Source organism: Anas platyrhynchos, chromosome 4, assembly GCF_047663525.1.
Source record: "Anas platyrhynchos isolate ZD024472 breed Pekin duck chromosome 4, IASCAAS_PekinDuck_T2T, whole genome shotgun sequence".
NCBI lineage: Eukaryota > Metazoa > Chordata > Aves > Anseriformes > Anatidae > Anas > Anas platyrhynchos.
The window spans coordinates 70,924,835-70,942,072 of NC_092590.1; the positions used below are offsets into that span (position 1 = coordinate 70,924,835).

At 37.9% G+C, this 17,238-nt stretch overlaps 1 protein-coding gene across 5 annotated transcripts in view; it reads left to right on the plus strand.

Annotated features, from left to right (window-relative positions):
- ZFYVE28 (zinc finger FYVE-type containing 28) overlaps positions 1-17,238 on the plus strand; it is a 144,972-nt gene that overhangs the window by 103,976 nt on the left and 23,758 nt on the right. For 3 of the 5 annotated variants that reach the window (XM_072037820.1, XM_072037821.1, XM_072037824.1), the window contains exons 8-9: positions 651-2,012; positions 11,139-11,243. In XM_072037820.1, coding sequence (XP_071893921.1) covers positions 651-2,012; positions 11,139-11,243 — 1,467 coding nt within the window. The remainder of the gene's footprint in view (positions 1-650; positions 2,013-11,138; positions 11,244-17,238) is intronic. The other 2 variants (XM_072037822.1, XM_072037823.1) reach the window with 1 other exon arrangement.

Sequence of the window (17,238 nt, forward strand, 5' to 3'; positions counted from 1 at the left end):
ATACCTCAGTGTTTGCTTTTAGGCCTGCCTGATTCTTAACATCGTGCAAAAACCTAGCTCCCTTATCCCCAAGTTGTGTTGGAGGTGGAGGAGGGCCAAGTTCCAGTTGCACTGAATAGGCTTCCAAGACATCAGCACTGCATAAGTGATATTGATACTTATAATGAGTTCTTTTTATCTGACAATGTAAGGGTGTGAAACTTCTGCTGTGCTCTTTTGTAGAATAATTTTCAGGATCTTGTACCATGGATGGCAAATGTATTTTCTAACCAAAATCAAATCTGTGAATTAAAAAAATGACAAAGTATGTTCACTGTGAGTAACACTTCCACTCAAAATAAATAGGGAATGGGGAAGATGCATTTTACTTTATGGGTGTGTTTTGATTTATTTTGGGGCTTTACGGCAAATATATAAATAATTTGGTAGCCTGTATTTGCATGAGTGTTCCCGAATTCAAGCACCAGCAGTCCCAAGTGTTCTGAATGTGAATGCAAAATGCACCCTGAGATATGCAGCTGAAAGTACTCTGTGTTCCCACGTTCACTCTCTGGATTTCTGTACTGACAGTAAAAGCTTTTTTAAAATGTGTAACGTCAGTGCCTCTTGTGATTGTGAATGTAATGTCACATGTTTTGCTTTACTTTTAGGGATCTACTTCAGACGTTAACTGAGGAGGAACTGCACACACTGGAGCGTAACCTCTGCATCTCTCAAGATGTGGATTTTCCTGTCAGAACAGATCCTGAAGTACCCTCTGTCATTACACCAGGCATAACTGCAACATTGCCAGCCAAGGAGCTCTCAGCAAAAGCTGAGAACACAGAGGCTGAGCTGGCTTGTTCGATGCAGTATGATGAGCAGGAGCTGGAACAGCTGAATAGGATGGTACACAGAGTCGGAGATGAAATGTCTTCTCTGCTTTCCCCTCCGAGCATCTGTCAGTCCCCAGCTCACAGACCTAGCCTAAGAAATAGTTCTAGCACAGAAGCTTCACCAACGAGACACCATCTTGACAATTTAACTGATGAAGAGGACAGAGTGTTTTTTATGGATGACCTAGATGGAGCAGGAGAGGCTCTTGCTGGGTTGGATTCAGTAAGTGATACCTTTGCTTGGGTGAATAACCCTTGCCACAGTTCAAAACAGAACCTGCAATACAGAGATGCTCTGCTGTATGAGAATGGTCATCAGACAGAGGAAACCTTGCTTTTAAAAGATGCAGAAAGTGATGTAAGCAATAATAACAATATTGAAGACAACAAACAGATGTCTGGCATCTCAGTTCAGAATTCCTGCAGCTGTTTGGAAGGTCCGGATTCGCAGTTATACCTCAACGGTTGGGATGCATATGCTGATGATGCAGAAATGGCAGAAGTGATAGCTCACAGGACAGGGGGAATGAAAATATCTGCTACTGTAATATTCAATCCTAAATCTCCCTCTAGCTCAGAATCCCCAGGAACACCCGAAGCAGCTATTAATTGTGTTCCTGGATCTGCTAATCCGTTAGCAAATGAGGAGGAGGATGAATCCCATAAACTCAGTATAGCTGCCACAAACTGTCTAATTAATTCCTGTGTGTGTTGTGGCAGCTGTGAAGACAGCAGGGAGGAGAATGTGGAAGGTTTAAAGACTAAACATTCTGCAGGAGGTGTTGTAAATGCTTCATACACGTTAGTGAAGTCTAAGGAAATGGACCATGTAGATACCTTGGACAATTCAGTCCCTGCACAGGAAACATTAAAACCTGAAACCTCTGCTTTGTTAGCAGAAAGAGACTTTGGCAGAGAAGAGCAAAATCTGCCGATCTCCTCTAAGTGCCTGGCACATTCCTCAGGTTCACAGGTAGGAGCAGAAAATGACTTGCAAGGAGAAGCAGAAAGCACCTCAAATCAGCAGAAGAGGTGGGAGAAGAGAAAACAGCTCTGTGAGAAAAAAGTGGAGAGCACTGAAGACGCTAGTAGCGAAAGAACAGCCAAGGAAGATATAAAATCAAGATCTAGTTCAAGGTAAGAGCAACTTGACTTTTTGGTAGTAAGATTTGCATACAAATAAATTCTTTCCTAGTTCTTTTGTGGTCTGTGCACAATTAGTGTTGATTTTAAAGAAGATTACGCTGAAGGATTTAAGTAGTTTTTGAATGTACAGTTTTAATGCAAGTAGTTTTTTGTTGGTCTTCATCAGCTTTTTTTTTTCCTTCTGAAAACTCTATCACTGAAATTAAGTATCCCAATCTTATCAGTTTAATGTAACTAAGGGTGCATTGCCACTAAATCACCTGAGTGGCCATACTTGTGTTCTGCTGTTTCCCAGTACATGGGATTAAATTGTGATTGAACACATTCCAACTCATATCTCTAGTTTCTTTCAAGAAAATAGAGCTTATCTGATCATGTTGCCTGTGGGCATGAGTGGATTTGTGAATAGGTATGTTGAAGGAGCCTAATAAAGTGCAGAAGCAGCTTTTAAACTTTATTAGACCATTTCAACCAAAGCTGACAGAAGAGAGGTCACAGTTTAATGTTAAAATCATTTGACATTAGTAACATAATTAACATTTAACAAAATTATTTTATTAAAATGAGGAACTGTGTAACATCTGTTAAAGAAAATGCTACACTTCAAATCAACTTTATTAGACACTGGGGGGTCCTGCTCTAGAACACCAGACTTTTTTTTAACCATTTTGTATTTTTATATTTATTTTGTTTTACTCTTTAGAGGATAACTTTTTTTTTTTTTTAAAGGTAAGTAGTATCCTTGGTTTCCTTGAAGGATTAATACCACAAAGCAGAGGGAAGAAATGAAATAAGTCTTCTCTATTTCTGTGATGATTTTCTTCCTTTGTGCCTTACAGATTCAGTAGTGCAGAGATTGTGTGTAGTGCAGGATTTGTCTTTTATATGTGCGTGGAGTTCAGGATAACGGAGTGGAGGTAGCTGGAACCATGAAGCATTACTGCAATGTAAAGGGTGCAGAAATAATTGTAATTGAATTACGAAATATTTCACTGCAGTGGAAATAGAATCAAGAGTTATTTGGGCCAGAGTTAATTCCTCTTACAGGTACAATATAACTTGTCATGCTTAAAACTCAACTTTTGAGAAACTACCTTTATCTTCCTCGTTATTCTGAATATTTGCAATCTCAGGCTTGCAACTATCATCATATTCAAGGCCTCATAACAGAAACACTGAAACATCTTCATTTTAGGAAGTAATTCACAAACCCATTTGACATTTCATGCTTTTACAACACTTCAGATGGAATATTGCTTAAAAGTAATTATTGTAAATTACAACGGCCAGATAAATTATACATCTATTGCAAGACTCAATTCATTTAGCAGTTTTTTTCCTTGGGTGGGATATTTATAAGAGCTATTCGGCAAAATATAATAAAATTATATATCAGTGTTTTTTTTTTTTTTTTAGCCTTCCATGGTTTGTGTTTGTAACAATAGTCTCTTGTCCACGTCCTTGTCTGGTCTGTGCCATTTGTGACTTTTTAGATCTCAGTTACGCCTTCCCATCCTGGTCCTTCTTTGAGGCTGGATGTCACAGCCTACACAATCGTTCTTTGTATTGAAGTTGTCCCATAACTTTCATCGTTCCTTCTGTTTTCCTTTCAACCTTCCTTTTAGGGGTAAGAGGATGAGAACTGCACTTAGACAAGGTATGGGCAGACCATGGATTTTCACAGTGCCAAGTTGTTTTCTGATGATTTTCCAGTGATTCCTAATATTTGGCTTCGGACTTCTTGGCCTGTTGCAGAGTGGTGAATTGATGGGTTTTTTATGTTGTCTGCCAAAGACCCAAAATTCTACTTGTGAGCTCAGATTGTACCGTTGAAGCTAAAATTGTTCTCCCTGTGTTTATCCATTGAATTCTGCCTGCCATTGTATTACCTGTTTTCCAGTATTTAAGATCCCGTGCAGTTCTTCACTCTGCCCTTGTTCTTACTATCCTGAATAATTTGGCACAGCTGGCAGCTTTTCAGACCTCATTGCTCTCCCCATCTCTGCAGACCATATCTGAAAACAAAAACCCATGGGGTCCTAAATGACCTCCTGCTGTTCTGGGAAGAGGTCTTTTAACAACTCCTCCCTGCTTACGGTTGAGAATTTTCACCCGTTTTGGAGAATTTGGCTTCCCCACGGTGTGTTATCCGTAATTTTCCTAAAAACCTTTGGTGTGAGGTATTTTGAGAGATTGTTGCTCCTTTATTTGGAAATGTTCTCATACTATATATACTCCTTCAGTATGTTCTGCAGGAGATGGAGATCCTGGGGATCTACTGAGGACTTCACATGAAACAATTGTGTGTGTGTTGCTCTTTAGTTTCCATACACAATATGTCTATATATAGGGCTGGTTCTTGCCTCTGAATCACCAGTCACATTATCGGTAAAAGAGAGGATTGAGTTACAAAACACAACTTTGTGGGCCTTTCCTTACTCATGCTGCCTGGGTGGTGACTAATCGCTGCCTTTCAATGGGATTCTTAAATTGGCAGATCATATTAGGCTTCTGTGACTGCTCCCTATTACATGCTTGTGAATGCCAACTTAACCATAGGGGAAATGTTGGAGACATAGATTATTCTCAGAATGATGGACCCATTAGCTAGAACAATAAGCAATCTAATATACATGGAGTAGCTGCAGGGTGTACTCATTCATCAAATTGATAAATGTATTTACTTTCTAGTTACTGGAACTCAGAAACTCGGAAAAGAAAATTTTCTTCCCCTTGTCTGAATCAGGCTGCTGTCAAATGTGTGTTATGACATCAACTGCTTCTTCTAGCAAATCCGTCCTTACACTGTGCAATATGACATTATTAGTATCATTCCAATGGTCCTGTCGGGTTTACCGTAATTAATCCTTTAAGTCTGACCTACCTTTATTCCAGGTTTTTCGATCTTGCCTCAATGTTCAGCGGAGTTTAAAGTAAGGATTAAATTCTCTTCTGCATAAGATCTGTGTAGCAACATCTTTACTAGTCTGGTTTTATGGCATAGCTGACGTCGTTTCCTCTTCTTCCATTATTTGCTTGCAAGTATCTCAAAAAAAAAAGCACAAGGGACACTGAGAGTCTTGGGCAGTGGGATTGATGATACGCAAATATGAGAAAAGCACTGGCAAAAATGTGGTCAGTATCTGATCTGATGCAGGCACAATGTTAGAAGGAAAGGCTGTGGTAGCAAAACAAACTGTTATGAAAAGGAAATAACGTAAGAAGAAAACCACAGAACAAAGTGGCATTTTGTATTTTCGGGTAAAAGGGCATACTTTAACATGAAAGAGAAGCTTTAGATCTTTATCTGTTCTTTCATTCTTTTTTTTTCCTACTGGGAGCAAGCTTTACAGATTTTTGAAATGCTCATTATTCTATCATAGCATTCTCCCTTGGTTTTCCAAGGGAAGAATACAGAAAGATTGACTATTGTGTTTATTTTAGTGTTTTGGAAGTACTTGGCTTTCTGTTTTTTTTTTTTTGTTTTTTTTTTTTTTTTTTTCCAGAATTGATTTGTCTTGTAAAATTTCGAATTCTTCTGCATGTTTAGGGAAGTTTAGCAGCTTGTTTCCTATTGTCATGCCATCCTAGTGTTTTCATGTTTTAGGCTTAAATACTCGGGTCTGTTGCATCTTCATTTATCTACATACTGACCTGTAACAGTTCTGATGTAAAAAGAAGATTTTGAAGTGCCGCTTCTCTTCTTTCCCCTGCAGGTCTATTATATCTAACTTAAACTATGCTTTTTTTTTTCCCCCCGTTTTCCTTGATGTTAATTTATTTGGTGAATGTACACTGAATGAAGCCTTTTACTGTGCACTTGAGACTTGGCAAAAGGAGCTGAGGTTGGTGGTGAGGAGAACTTCCTATCTTCGTGTTTTCTGCAAGCTCAAAGTGTGTCTGTTGGCTGTTAGATACTGGCACTGTTCACATTTATTTGTGGAGGCTTACAAAATAGAATATTTTGCCATATGCTTTTGCAGGGTAAGGAGGAGGAATGAGGCATCCTCAGAAGAGCATGCTTTCCTGTTTACTGCTCTGTATTGCAAGTCTACAATAAGATGAATAATTTCATCTCCTGCTTGGTATTCATGGTGTCCCATTTCTTAGGTTTGCACCTCTGTACTCTAAAGAATATCAAACTATAATATATTTAAAACTTTATTTCCTCAGCATGCATAGTAGAATGACTGAAAAAAAAAAAGGAAAAAAAAAAGATGAACACCTGTTTTTATACAGTTGGTTTCTAATTTTGATTTTTCTGCCTGTGTTTTATCTCTCCTTAGCAACATGTGACATGCTTATATTTTCATTAGAGCAACATTAAGACACTGTAGTCATTCCACCATGATAAATGCATGGAAAACAAGTATTTGGATTTTGGGATTGACTAGCATTCATGTAGTAATAATAACGAAATCCTTTCTAGCTTTTCTTTTAGTTTATAGCATTTGTGCTCCTCTATCAAAACAAGATTAACTGATGCAATCCATATTAAGTTGATTAAATGCATTAAATTCATGTTTTTCCTACAACATTCCTATGTTTTCCCAATAATATTCCTATCACAGGAAGATTTGAGAAGATTGTGCCCGTCTTCACATGACAAAGATGCCTCTTCCATAAAAATGAACGTACAGCTGTGCATGTTCACAAAACCAAACCGCATCTGCGTAGCCATCCCGTATTGATTAGTCTTTTAACTAGCTATTCAGGAGCAAGAAAATTTCTCATCAGCAAGAAGGAAAGAGTAGTTGATTGGGAAAAAAATAGGAGCTTTTCAATTGCAAAACTTTGCTTAAGCAATCTTTTATCTGGCTTCTGATTGAAATTCCTCTCTTCCCCTTCTGGCGTTCTGTTTCTTTACTATGTAACCTTTTATATATGCAACTGAACAAACTCAGATTTAGTACAAATACCAGTCTCAAATTAAAAATGACAGTGTTTTTGACCTTGTCCATTGAACACCGATTACGTGTGGTATCTGATCATGTGGCTGTTTTGAAGCCTTGGTGTGCAAATAAAAGCTGTCAGTGTTTTAGAGCAGGTTCCATCTCCCTTGGACATTTATCAAATGCAGCAACAGGGAAGTGCATTAATTCTCAACATACGTATTCCTGAAATTAATATATGTGTATAGCAAGTACAACAAGCTTTTAAAAGGGACTTTTGGAGTGGATTTGGTATCACTGATGCATCAGGCTTCAGTTAGCTCTCATGTAGCAGGAGAAAAACCAAGAAGAGAAGATCTGTGCTAATTAACTGATGTAATGTGGAATGTAATTGGAACTCAAGTAATAAAATGCATGAAGAAACCATTCTGTAAAACAATGAGAGGTTTAATTGAACTTTTTAAGAGGCTGGAGACACATTCCGGCAGAAAAGAGCACACAAAGCAAGAAAAAATGGCTTTAAATATTTATTTACTTATTTATTTAACTTATCTCTAAATAAGTGGTTCTCTTGTCCAGTTGGCCAGTATTCCGTGAAAAGAGGTGGTCACATCACCTCATGTCACCTTGCTCTGTTGCTTCAAATCTTTATTCTGTATTTTTCTCAGAAGTGCTGAAGAGTTTCATTTTGGTCAGCCTAGATGGAGGTTTGATTCCAAGCTGGAATGTCATTTTAAAATTAGCACAGCAGGCATTTAAGACCTCACAAATGAAACAAATGAAACTTTTACCACTTACACAATTTAAACAGAGTCCAATGAATCCTGTGAGCGTGGAGGCCCAGTCCAACCTGGCATGAATTTCAAGCGAGTACAAGATGCCAAGAAGTTCATGTTGCACGTGGGCTGGTGTGGAAGAAAAGCTTGGCTGCCCTCTTGGAGCTGCTGCCCGCTCCAGGACGTGTCTGCGTGCACATACGTTCCCTTCTTGTAATTGTGCTACCAAAGAACACGTGCCTAGCTAGTACTGGCTGGTGACAGCCACCATGAGCTGGGAAAAGCAGGTCAATTCACCTCAGGATCCACCAGCATCAGGCAGACACTAATGAGAAGAAAACTGTATAAAGAGGTATCCTGAATCTGTGCATACTGAGGGAAGATGTAGTGAGTGAGTATGTCAGGAATCTTTTTGTGTGTCTTTTTTTTTTTTTAATACTTCACCGTAACACTGATAAGGTCTAGAACAGACTTCTCATTATTGTATTTCATTTCTCGGTACTGAATAAACACAGAATTTCTTGCTCTGTAGCATTCTAGTCTGAATATAAACCAGAAATAAATACTATAAATAATAAATATTTCTGGTAGAAAAATTCAATCTGTATCGGTACAAACAAGTGAGAAAAATATTTACAGATTGTAATTGTCCAAATGATGCATCCTTTTGTACAACAAACTAACCTCTGTTAAGCAGGGTTTGTGTAAAGCATCTGCAAACAGTTTACATTGCCAAATGATTTCTGACCAGCTGGGATTTTAGTGCTGAAACCACTGGGTGGCTTGGCACGGCCAGGCTCATACACTGAGTAAAAGATGAAGGAATAGAAAACGAAGGCTCTATGAAGCAGTTGACAATGGTAACCAGCTTTAAGATAAGGCTTAAAAGTAGGTAAGATAGTGAACCTGAAAAGAAAAATGCTAGCTGTTATTTCTAGTGACTAGGTAGAGGTGAGGGGATTTAAATGAGGGGAAAAAGGTGTGGAGAAGGGGTGTGAGAGGCTTACAGGCTTGTATGCTGGCCTGAGAATATCCATGAAGATGAAAATACGTTATCAAAAACCTCAGTATTACCTTTAAAGTGGTGTTATGCCATTCAGCTCTGAGGTTACTCATCACATTTCCTTACTGTCTAGTTCCAGCCCTTTGTGTTCCAGCTCTCTTCTTCGTTTTGTCTTCTGGCTTGGGCATCCAATCCAAAATGTTAGCTCAGGATTGAAGGTGATTTTGTGCTTGGGACGATGTTGCTAAATATTATCAGCTCTTAACAGAGGGATGATGCTTAGGGTGGTGATGGTTTGTTTTGTTTGTTTTAGCTCATAAAAATGCATTGAATTCTTTATACGTAGGAAGAGTGTTAGCCCTTTTGGGTTTGAATAAGAGCTGTGAAAAATTCAAATTCTAAAAAAATAACAAACACAAAACAAGCCACAACTCAACCTATGAAATGAAATTGAATTTAGGTTCTCAGTCTCACAATTTTGTTGTGTACTGTTGATAACAGATATTTTGTCTGGATTTTAAATATATCAGGCAGAGCTTACAAAAAAGCACTAAAGGACAGCAAACCTTACATCTCTCGGAAGTGTTACTACCCAAATCAGCTGGCAGGATTGTTAGACTGGAAAAAAATGGAAATGATGGGGAGGTGAGAGAGAATAAAAGAAGAAGCTGAGTATGCTAGTTGTTCTTCTTTCCTGGATCTTGCTCTTCAAAGATTATTTTATTCTGAACAATACATTTCATCTTTGCAAGACAGCTTCTCCTGCTCAATCATGCTGTGAAATCGCATTTTAATGGTGGTTTTTTACATCGTTTAGCTGCCATAAAACAGATAGCAAAAATACATTCTAGTAGCATGACTGTGTTGTAAGATTGGATGGGTAGAGGTGATGAGGTATTAAAAGGGTAAGCCTTTGTTTAAATGCACCTATCTCTTCATAATGAGAAGAATTAGCAAAGGAAATTATGTAAAATGAATGAAAGTTAAATAGATTTTTGTTGAAGTCTGATAAGTTATTCTCCAATTGTGACGGCTTTCCTTTCAACTAAAGCATGGTACACTAGGGATTTATTTTCAAATTGGCAGTCAGAAATGAAGAACATGAAGGTGTACATATTCCAAGCGATTAGTGGGAGGTATGCAAACAAATCCTATTATTTCTTAGTGGGATTAGAGTGCATACCTTCCATACACTGCTTTGAAGAATTCCCCTTAAGCGTTCTTCCAGACTTTTAGCTGCAAAAGCAGCTAGAATGGTAAATTTGGTAGAAGAAAAGAATTTAGAACATAGCTGGTCTGAGCAAGTACCCCACATACTCAAACAATTCAGTTAAGCCTAAGAAATCTGTTGGTTGCCGTGGATGAGTAAGGTAGAAGAATCCTGATCTATACAATTATATTTCTTTCAATAAAGATATTTCTTAAGCTTCTCTCTGCATTGGCCAAAGATTTCTATTGACTGAACATTTCAGTTCAGCTGGCTTGAGTGATTCTCCTGCACCGCCTGGAGCTAATACAGCTTTGATATATTTGATTACATATTTTATCTAGTATAATTTAATTTTCTTCAGCTTGTGCAGTTTCCAGTGGCTGAGCAGTAAATTGTTACTGAAACAAAAATCGGTCTTTCCAAGAGAGTTCTGTGACGCTTACAAAACTTTTAACCTTCTAATCCTAGCTTATATGGATAATATGATGTAAGATCCGAAGTGATGTACTGTTTAAAAGCTTTTCCTTAGTCCAGGGGTGACAGAGACAAGTTGTGTACCATTAACTTAAAATTTTCATCATCTTATATTTAGTAACTAGTGGATTTCTTCTCATGAAGTGTCTGTGGTTTGTCATGGGACCACTACCTTGTGCTCATACATTTTAAAGCACAAGCTTGGGGTACATGTACAGAAGCTGTAGGGACTGAGCGAATTAGGGGTGGGAATATTATCCTCATCTCCTTACTGAAGAGCCAGCTTTCTGCTTTTTCTCTTGGACTTTTTCCTTCCCATTCTCCTTCTGTGGAAATTTAGATAAATTAGTTGTGGTATTTCAGAAGCTCTTGAAGCTTATCTTGCTTGAAACCCACGGTGACTTTATCAACTTCCAATGATGTTATGCCTTTGTTATAACGTTAAAACAGCATGGACACACTCTTCTGTCTGTGCCCTATGAAAATGGAAGATCCTTGCTTCTTTCCTGAGTGATGTAACTGCATGTCATAAATTAAATTCAGGATTTGTATAAGAAGTGTGCCCGCCAACTTTGCCAAATCGCCTGACCCTTTGGGATGCAAACAAAATAGATGTGTATCACTTCCTTTCTTACTGCTATTTTTTCAAATAAAATTGTCAGTTTACTCTGATTTCTGTATGATCAGTGACAACCCATGCTTTATCACTGTTTTTTGCCTTTGTTCTCTTCAGCAGTTCATTTTGTTTCCATGTTTTTTCAGTTCTCAGGATGGCTTACGTGATTCCCCCCTCAGCTCCATCTCCAGCAGTGACTATGAGAGTGTTTCTGTCACTACATGTAGTCTCTCCAGCATATACGCTCTGAGGTAATAACATCGCTTCACAGTCAGATTTGACTAATTGTGTTGGGTTACGGTTGGTTAAAAAATTTCATTGAATTAACAATCAAGTGACAGCAACACTTCTGATTATTCTTCCTTGCGAACAACAGGTGCTGCTTTTTTTCTTGCCTTTTTTTTTTTTTTTTTTTTTTTTTTTCTCCTAGCAGTTGTCTGCAGTGCTGCGGTGGAGAGGCAACTATTTACAGGAAAGTTTCAATGCATGTAGTGCTGAACTGTATGGTATGCTGGTGATCTCCCTTTTATTTGTCCATATAGCATTTTTTAAGAGAGATTTCAGAATTCAGCTTTTATTTTTATAAATTACTGAATGTTTGTCTTAGCTAGGTTTTGCCTTTCTAGAAAGCATGTTTTTTCCAATTCATTTTGTGTAGTTAAAATGAGGGCAGCATGCCACTTAATAATTTAACTCCCAAAGGTGTTTTTTTTTTTTTTGGCTAAAGTTGTTAAGAATACTGGTTTACCTTCTCATTATCTGAGCCTGCATGTGAAGGCTTTAACTTTGTTTTGTGCAGAGCTCCTACTGTGAATAATAGAGGAATAAAGGTATGGGAAAATATATCTTACTAAAACAGGAATCTGAGTTCTTTGGCTTTTTTCAAGGGATGCATAAAATACATGTATGTCATCTGTTGCATACGTTCTATGCAATAATGTTATTACTCTGGTACAGGTAGAGAGATACCACAGTATCAGTAAAGGTAGATCTTCCATTGCTTCTTGCCCTGCCTTTTTCATCCATTAATTTCTATCCAGCAATTTTCATTTTAACTTCATGAATACCAAATTTTGTCTAGGTTGAGGGAAAGAAAGAGGGTAAAAGGCCTTTTCGTATAGTGGTAAAGGAAATATGACGAAGTGTTTTTTAGGATGTGTCCACAATCAGGCTCATTTTTTTTTTTTTAAGAATTCCATATTTTAAAAAGGCAAATAAGGAAAGGAAGATGCAACTAGAACTGGTTTTCATGTTTTTAATTTTGAAATACACTTTTAACTATGCTTCAAACAAAACTCAATTTACCACCATGCAGTTGCCCTCTGATAAATATTTTAACATGTAAGAGACTGTCCCACACAGAGCTGTCTGAATGGACAACAGAAGTAACTTCTGTTATTCTTTAGGCATAACTGAAGCAGAATAAGTAAGTTTTCATTAGGTGTGCCACCTTTTTTCAAGACCTTAATGTATTGCCTTCATATATCAGTATTGTGCTTGTCACTGTATTTAAATATCTTGACGCTTAGGTAATTAGATCTGTCTATTCCCTTTTTTCAAATTGTATATTTCTGAGGATCGGTTTATAAGGCAATTCTTTTAGGCTGTTGTCCACTGAATTATAGCATTCTATCATCCCTGGGTGTCATCCAGGAATTCAAGTTACCTATTTTTCTGTATCTCATCCACGTTGCTAGAGATCTAGCTATTATAGTTGATGGTCCAATAAAATAGTAATTGCCTGCTTGACTATACTGGTATAAATTTCCCCTTTTGAAATACTTACACAGCTTAGTTTGAAAACAGAAAAAAAGCTCAGAAGTCTGACTGCTTCAGAGAAGCACGTTCCTAGATCTGTGTGCATAGAAGAGGAATATTCAACACATGTACTTGTATTATATTGTTACATCATCTGTCTACTGCAACAAGAATGTTCTTTGCAAAGACCAGCTCTACAGAATGTCATTTTCTGAAGTACCTAAGTTCTTCCTGATGTCATATGCATAGCCAAAATAATATTTATAGTATTTTTTTCCCACTGAGATATGCCATTTTACTGTCTTTAATTCCTTGCAGTTTTCACTTGTAATCGTAACAGGAATTGAAATGTTACACTTCCAATTTTATCTGAAAATTAATTAGCTAAACGCAGAATTCATAGAATGCATTTATTTGGCCTTTCCCTTTCCCATAAATCGTAAACAATTCCTCTATGCTATTACAATAGCTATAGGTTAAAGTGGGTAAGCAATGCTGAGGCTGAAAGCCTTGCTGTCAGAGATGGCAGTGTCTTTTGGAAGTAGCTGACTGCCTTCAACAGTTCGGCTCCAGTAGCAAGAACAGCTTAGTGTATAGAGTTCAATGGACTACCAGTATATTAAACAGTGTAGATGGAATGGATTGGAAACAATGAAGTATAGTATATATGGAATTACATATATCTATATATTTAGTGTTTTCCAAATGGAGAACCACGGAGAACATTTTATTTTCAACTGGGAAGAAAAAGCTGGTGAGGACCATGGGATCCAGTCAGGATCCTGTAATGGAGGCTCATACAAATCAGCATGTAATTCACTTTCCCATGTGATAGACTTCCCCATCCTCAACCAGTGGTGTAGAATTTCTTTGAGCTACATTCATCCCACCTAACTTTAGACACTGAGGTGATACAACTAAATTAGGAGTTTTGTTTCTCAAGTTTCCATGTTCAGTTAACGGAGAAAAGCAGAATCCTCAGATAAGCGTGTATTCTCTTGAAATGCACCTGGGCCAAAGATTTTCAGGCTTATATCAGAACTATGATTGTATGCTTTGATTACTGACTGTGCTGATGCAGTAATTTGAAAAAAAAAATATTTGCTTGAAGGTTTCTAGAGCACAAATTGAAGGAAAACAAAACAAAACAAAACAAAAAAACCCGTATCTATATATATGCAGAGAGAGGGTCACAGAAGGTTCCTGAAATGGCTTTGCTAGTGAAAGTTTGATTTCATTGGAGGCAGATATTTGTGGGAGGTTCCTTCTTCTAGCCTCAGAGATCTGATGTTGAAGAAGTTAAACTTTCAGCCCAGTTCAAAAAAAGATATTTTGCAAAATGTTCATTAAGCAGTATCCAGACTTCAGGTGCCTATATCAGTAGTCAACTTTCTCAGTGAGGAGTAAATATATTCCTTGTATTTCAGAAGGTTTCAGAGAAACTGTGTTTTTTATGCAGACTTGCATGAGTTTGCATAATTCCCGTATTCCATCAATGTGGATGTGGACTAATGCTGCTGACTTAATTGAAAATGAGATGTTTGTAGCTACAGCAGGGAAGTGGCAATTGGTCTATTGTTTATATTAGCTCCAGGAAACAATGCATCCAGTTTTTTCCTTTTTTACTGGTATCTATTTCATAAATGTGATTTTTAGAATATTTTTTAATGTAACTATAGCTTATTGGATTGTAAGTAGGCAGCTAATAAAGTACAATGCTGGAAGCTTATCCATTTCGTTGTCAGAAGCAGTAAAGTCAGTGGCTTTTAAAAATAAACTGTTTGCAGAAATTTGTTTGTCTGTAAGCTTTCAACATGCATTAAAATTATCAGGCAAGATCCTGAGGGAGCCATTAATTTGAGTGGAAACCGAAGCGAAGGCTATTCATATGCTAACTGAATGAGATGGCTTGATAAGCTTAAAGCCAAGAATGAACTCAAGTTCTTTGAAGGAGAGGAGGTAGAAAATGGCCACAAAAACATTGTTTTGGGAATGGTGAGGGAAAAAAGTGAGATGGAAGCAAAACAAAGTAGGGACTACTAGTTGATTTTGAGCCTTGTTGGAATTTTTGTCAAAGACAATGCAAGGGAAGAAGAAATAGCAACAAATCTGCATTCAAGCAATTTGCCTGCCTGAAGAATGTGGAAAAGCCAATTTCTTAATTTTAAGGTTATGACACAGTAAATGACAACTTCAAACAGGAACTTTAGAAAGTAACCTCAATGCTACAACAGATGTCTTCACTGGTCAGCAGTCCCTTTTTTTGAGTTTTTCTTTGTGGCTTAAATATCAGTAATATTTAAATCAGTAATTTGTAATATTATTTGTATAACTTTTGGCATTTACAAAAAATGGTAGTGAATTTTTAGCCTGTGTTATTTACGTTCTGGAAAGGGAGGTGTCTGAAGTGCAATGTGACTGAAGCCAAAGCAGCCAGCAATTAGCGCGGGATGTTTATGGGGCTCGTGGTTAGAATATCTCAATCCGCGTGTGTGTGGGCTGAGCCCAAGCTCGCTGGATGTCCTTGAAGGATATCTCTGACTGTACGGCATATGCTGAGTATGGCCCTGTTAGAACAAACACACACGTGTGAAAACAAGTGGGGAAGGTTATCTTGGTATGTAAGTGAGAAGGATGAAATTTTGATTACTGCTTCAGAACTAGAGGGGGTTTTGCCAAAGCCTGTTGGAAGCTGCCTTGCCTGTCAGCTCCTGTGGATGGGTGGTGCCTTACAAACCCAGGTGCTTCACTGGGCTTTCCATCAGCAGAAGTCAGATCTTGGAGAGGATGCTAAAAGTCAAGGTAACTTAGTTGTTCAGCAGGACTTTAACTAAACCAGGAGAATTCACTTCCTTCATCTCATGGTCCAGACTTACTCACTGATCTATCCTATAAAACTACAGTGCAGATTATTTGCCCACAAATTTTAACAGACATCACACCTGTTCCTGGGGATCCAGAAGCTGGTAGTGAGGGGCACGAGATGTGCTAGCCAGCTATTTCAATTCATGTGTCACAGTCAACCTGATCAGCTCTTTCCCCAAATCATCCCTCTTGCAGTTTCGTCATCACATTTGTTCAGCCTATACAAAATATCAGATTAATTCAGCATTAATATTTGGTGCTGTCATTTTTTGATTTGATCAATGCATTGCTGTAGATTTTCCTTCCCCCTTTTTCTATAAAGCTCCTCTTTATGGAGAGGCTGCTTGTAACTGGAAAAAGGCTGGTGGTAATTGCCCTACACAGACTGTACAGGAGTCACAGAAATAAAGAGCTCAGCAGGAAGAGCTGTAGAATGAGAACGGGTTTTTCTACCTTGAGAAAATTCCGATGACTCCAGAAACAGGTGCCATTCGTTCCTAATGGTTTTCAACCCCAAATTGGCTCTGTATGTTTTAGGCATTGCGAGTCTGTGCTGTTTTGGACAGCTTTGCCACTCAAGCAGTGTGAGGACAATTAATATGCATATTAATACAATCATAAGCAGGCTGCTGTGTGGACTCTTCTTGCTTTGCAGCTAAATCCCTTGCCCCACCAAGCAGCTGAGCAGCAGTGGCAAAACAAAACAGTCATTACTGATGAGGTCTGTCAGCTTTTGCTTATGATTTTAGTCAGCGAGACATATGTGACTGCAGCAGATGTCTCCGGTTTCTCACCGCCAGGATCCTTCTTGATGTGTTCCGTGCCATCTTGTTCTTTGCTCTGCAAGACAAAAATGAAATCTCCGAGTGGTGCGGCATTTTCAAAGCTTAGTGTTCCCTTTTATAGGAAATTCCACAAGGTATTTCGAGGTAGATTATATGCATATCTTGGTCGTGAGTAACAAGTCACTGATGCAGATTTTATTTTCTCGAGGAATAACCCAGGCATCTTGTGTGAACTACCCATTAACAAGAGCTTTTTACAGCAGGAGGGTGAAAATTCAATTGAGTTGTTTTGGGTTTTTTTGGTCTTTCCTATTAAAATGGTAAAGCTAATGTTTTAGAGATGTTAACATGCCCAATATGGTCAAAGCAAATTAAATATAAAATCTGTTACTTTCTGTGTAAATGAAGTGAAATAGGGCAATATTTTAAGCTGCCTAGCATCAATGGCAGAGGCAAAGAGGCTGTTCTAGCAAAATTGCTGGACACCCCAGAATTTGCCATTGTGTGGCTGTAATCCAGGTGGCGTATTTGGCTGGAGACTGACACAAAGCAATCCTAATGGGTTAGTATTTGTGTTTCTACAGAGCTTGCTTGTAATTTTCATTTTTAGTAATTTGGCCACATTTAACTTATGTTCATTTTAATGATGTGTAAAATCTGTTGTTGAATATCACTTGGTGTTCCCTGTGCTGCTAATAGAACAAGAGTTATTGGCTCTCAGAAATTAGCTTTTATTTGACAGATCTTTTTTTCTTTTTAAAACTCCCTAACTTAAATAACACGTTTGGGAGTTGTGAGATTATGTGTAATTAACTAAAATCACTATAGTAACTGCAGG